This window comes from Macadamia integrifolia, unplaced genomic scaffold (assembly GCF_013358625.1).
Source record: "Macadamia integrifolia cultivar HAES 741 unplaced genomic scaffold, SCU_Mint_v3 scaffold1002, whole genome shotgun sequence".
Classification (NCBI taxonomy): Eukaryota; Viridiplantae; Streptophyta; class Magnoliopsida; order Proteales; family Proteaceae; genus Macadamia; species Macadamia integrifolia.
Genome location: NW_024868051.1, coordinates 1,770 through 6,004, shown reverse-complemented (window position 1 = coordinate 6,004; position 4,235 = coordinate 1,770). Strand labels below are relative to the sequence as shown.

Here is a 4,235-nt window from a genome sequence, read left to right as displayed (position 1 = left end):
TTAAAAGGTGTGGCCAAGGTTACATGTAGAGGCCTTATAGGTCACTCGTGAATCGTGTGATATCGATACGAGACGTTCACGTTAGTTTTGTATCAGACTGTATCGGTTCAATATTACCAAAATGCCCACCCAACCAAGGAGAGAGAGAGAGAGAGACTTGTTGAGACCTGAGAGCCAGTCAGCTTTCAGGAGAAGAAAGAGGGGGAAGAAACGGTCTCTGCTCTCTTCCTTCACCAAAATTAAGGTCTGAAGTAAGCTATCTATAGACACATACAACTGCCAAAGCTATTCTTCGTCTCATCCTTCTCTGTCTCTGTTTCTGTTTCTCTTCCTCCTTTGACTCTCGCAATCTTCTCGTCCATAGCCTCTGATCCCTTTCCCCTATAGAAGAGGGTCGAGAGCGAAAATGCCCGCAACGGAATACCAGGGTTCTTCCGTTCACTTAGCATTTTTAAGCCGCCCGATCCTCAGTATCCGCAGAAACCAAATCATTTCCATGGAAGGAAACTCTGACCAAGATGATTCTGAACTCTTCCAGAAACATGTCTCTGAACGCTTCCTCGATCTCTCCTCTTCCCCCACCTCTACCACTACCACTACCACCTCCTCCGACGCTGCTGCCGCCACCTCCACCACCACCAACGATGTCGACAACTTCCTTTCCATCGCTTGGCTCCGGAAGCTTCTCGATGTCTTCCTCTGTTGTGAAGCAGAGTTCAAGGCTGTTATCTTCCTCGGTCGCGATGCTTCCCAAATCAGCAAACCTCCCCTCGATCGCCTTACCCCTGAATTGCTCGATCGGACGGTCAAAGCCCTCGACATTTGCAACGCTATCACCCACGGCATCGAGATGATCCGCAATTGGCAGAAGCTGGCTGAGATCGCACTCTTGGCACTCAAGCAGAGTCCTCTAGGAGAAGGCCAGGTTCGGCGCGCCAAGAAGGCTTTGAATTCATTGCTCTCCTCCATGACTATCGACGACAAGGACGCTGTCAGCAGCAGGACGGCGGATCGGGCATGGTCTTTTGGCCGGAGAGGATCAGGTGCCGCTGCAGCAGCCGCTGCCGCAGTCGCTGCCGCCAAGGAGCGCACTGCCGGACCTCCCCGGCTGTTCACTTCGTGGAGCGTTCCGAAGAGCTGGTCAGCTTCCAAACAAATCCAGGCGATGTGCTCCAATCTAATGATGCCACGTGGGACGGACCCCACGGGAATGGCCATGCCGGTCTTCATCATGAGCACCGTTCTGGTGTTCGTAACGTGGACCTTGGTGGCGACGATTCCGTGTCAGGATCGGTCCGGACTCCTGAGTCACTTCGCGCTGCCTAGGCAGCTGAGCTGGGCGGGACCCATAATTGGTTTGCAAGAAAGGATCGCAGAGGAATGGAAGAAGAAGGAGAAGAAGAAATCCACTGGGTTACTGGATGAGATGCAGAGGTTGGAGAAGTGCGGCCAATTGTTGATAGAGTTCGCAGACTCAATTCAGTTCCCGGCGGAAGAGGAGAAATTGGAGGAGATAAGTGTGCAGGTGACTGAGTTGGCGGAGATGTGTAGGAAGATGGAGGAAGGATTACTTCCATTACAGAGGCAACTCAGAGAAATGTTTCACCGGATCGTGAGGAGCAGGACAGAGATCCTTGATGTCTTGGAACAAAACGAAAAATATTACTCACCGGTTTTGTAACCAAAAGGGTAAAAACAGAAAATCTTCAATCGAAATTTTAATTCAATATTTTTTTCTTTTTTGATGTATAATCTTCCTGTTCGTAATGTCAATATAGTTTAATTGCTGAAGAAAAAACTAGAAAACAAAATCATCAAAACAGGGGTAAAGCATTACTTTCCTATGGCCATGTTTTAGTGATCTGAAACCAGATTTAAAACAAAATCCCACGCCCATTAAATCTTTAGGACGCGATGAACTTGTTCATAATCAAGAATTCCTGAATTAATTTTTAGAATCAGGGTAGTTCAGACAGGCTATATATCTACATTTTGACTGAAAACAAGCAAGATATAAGCACTACATTCTCACATAATTCTACAATCGACACCATAATATAGAGTAAATTATCTTCTTACGTATTTCCAGAATGCTTATGCTCTTCCATGGTTCTGATGTGTGGGTTATTGAGCAAATCAGAGGCTATAAAGAGGTCGGCTAATCTTAATGGAGACAGTTGCTTCTCTTTTTTCTATTTCCTCTCTTTCCAGCAACCGGTTTATTGTTTCAATGATTGGAAACTGATGAATAAACAAGATCTTCATGAGCTCATGAAAGCTTTCCTAGCCCTTCAATTTGCAGACTTCTTACTCCGAAGGCCCCGGCTAGGCTTTAGTATTTGTTTCAGTAGAGTCATTTTTGGAACATTCCAGCGCTCTACGTGCCTGATTGAAAACCAACAGAGATAATCAGAATTATTGGGAACCGGTTGAAAAGAGAAAAATAATATGAATCATCTGGTCTAATCTCTACAAAACTTCACCTGCACACCCTTCCAGAATGAGCGTCGAAATAATACTCTGTATATCCGGTAGCTGTAGAGGAATTATGAACACAAAAGGAGATTAACATAATACTGAGTTTGGGATCTGATCGGGCTAAATTAATGTGTGATACTGAAGTTTCATAGCATCAACTTCATATAATAAGGAAGATGATGCTAATGAAGGAAAATTTAATATGAGATATAGTTACTCCGATTGGCAGAGCCAAGCATACCAGAAAGAATGGGTCTCCATGGAAACAACAATATGCAACTGAAACGCCAATGTCCAATTCCCTTATCCTGTAGCAGTGTACGATTGATATCACCAGTTTTCTCAAATTATATAACTAAATACTACTCCTCCATGTATTTGCTTAGTTTCTTAGTTCAACTGGTACAGCATTAGAAAGCTAAACTGGGTGGAAGTGCTGGACTCACCTCAAAGTCCTCCCACTTCATAAGTTTCATATTTGACTTCTCAATTAAGGAACCAAAATTGGAACAGTTCCTTTTGAAACGTCGAAGCCCTCTAAAGGAACCTGCTGGATCAGCAAATTCACAGTCTTCTTCATATGCAGCGAGAGTCAGATTTCCTGAAAGTAGTGTAAGATTGCCAGTTAGAACACAAGTGTCATGTAGTTGTACATTGGTTGCAGATACCTTTAACGATGGCAAGAACTGGTAATTCATGAACCCATAAGGCAAAAAAGATCGAAACACAAAGCTTTAGGGTTTAGCAGAACTTTAGTACTACATGTATCTCGGAAATGTACAAAATCAAAATCAATTGTGAACTCAACTCAACAATAAGAAAATGGTCTCAATTGAAAAAATAAACTATGTTCAGAAGGTGTAGAAATCATTCAAACATGTCAGTGAGATCAACAAAGTCCAAACCTGTAACAAAATACGATCTTTGGAAGTCGTCCTTAATGGTTTCGACAACTTGGGTACGATCAACCACTCCCTCTCCATCTTCCGGAAGCTCAAGCTCTTTGGCGGGAGCTCCAGTATTTGACGGCGAACGGATAAACGACGCTGCAATCCCAAGCAGCTCGGAGCCATACCAGGCCAGTCTAAGTAACACGTTGTCAGATTCGGAGGCTGCCTTGGTCGATGAACTAGAATTACTAGTGGTTTGGTTGTTTCCACTACACCGGAAAGTACAGGTTTTCAGGCGAGACGGTGGTTGGAAAGTGACACTTCTATGATGGGAGTGGAAATGGGGACTAACAGAACTGAACGATATTACGGAAACCATTTCCGGGGACAACCGTCGGTAGTTGGAGGGTGGGCGTTGGGACTTCGGGAGACTTCCCGGGAGCAGAGACTTCGCGGTTTTCTGCTCGAAATGAAAAAGGCCGAGCGAATCCTAGCCACTAGCCAGAGATTCCCAAGAATTAGGCTTTATTGCAAGTCTTCCACGTGGCTGAATTCTGGATGTTCTTTGATGGTTTGAGATATCGGTTTCGGATCGGACCACCTGGCCGATCGTTCGGATCCTGTATCGGTGTCACGGTACGGAACAAGGATAAGAAAAATAAGGGGTAAAATTGTCCAATATCATGTCAATGGTTTGATCCATATCGAATCCTGCATCTGTATAATATTACTATATTAGCATATCAGCCAATACGAATCAATATCAGTATCGTTGGAGACTAATACCCAAGGATTAAAGTATCGGTATCGGTCGTCGTATCGGTCGGTCAAAATTAAGATACGTATCGGAGGGTATCGTATCGTATC

General features: G+C 44.4%; 2 protein-coding genes across 2 annotated transcripts; one reads left to right on the top strand and one right to left on the bottom strand.

The window, feature by feature from the left end:
- The first annotated feature begins 406 nt into the window (after positions 1 to 406).
- On the top strand, positions 407 to 1,681 carry LOC122062353 (protein ROH1-like). Its single transcript, XM_042625940.1, has one exon. It carries the CDS (start codon positions 407 to 409, stop codon positions 1,679 to 1,681), a length of 1,275 nt encoding a protein of 424 aa, XP_042481874.1.
- A 130-nt stretch (positions 1,682 to 1,811) lies between these two features.
- Positions 1,812 to 3,877, bottom strand: LOC122062354. Its single transcript, XM_042625941.1, has 5 exons — positions 3,384 to 3,877; positions 2,925 to 3,079; positions 2,720 to 2,786; positions 2,484 to 2,535; positions 1,812 to 2,385 (listed from the first exon to the last, which is right to left on the bottom strand). Exons 1-5 carry the CDS (start codon positions 3,745 to 3,747, stop codon positions 2,292 to 2,294), a joined length of 732 nt encoding a protein of 243 aa, XP_042481875.1. The 5' UTR covers positions 3,748 to 3,877; the 3' UTR covers positions 1,812 to 2,291.
- Between the last annotated feature and the right edge of the window lie 358 nt (positions 3,878 to 4,235).

Coding starts and splice junctions, on each gene's coding strand:
- LOC122062353 (XM_042625940.1), top strand. CDS start 407: ATGCCCGCAACGGAATACCAGGGTTCTTCCGTTCACTTAGCATTTTTA.
- LOC122062354 (XM_042625941.1), bottom strand. CDS start 3,747: ATGGTTTCCGTAATATCGTTCAGTTCTGTTAGTCCCCATTTCCACTCC. Junction 2,787..2,924: donor TGAAGTGGGAGGACTTTGAG/GTGAGTCCAGCA, acceptor ACACTGCTACAG/GATAAGGGAATTGGACATTG. Junction 2,536..2,719: donor ATGGAGACCCATTCTTTCTG/GTATGCTTGGCT, acceptor ATTCCTCTACAG/CTACCGGATATACAGAGTAT.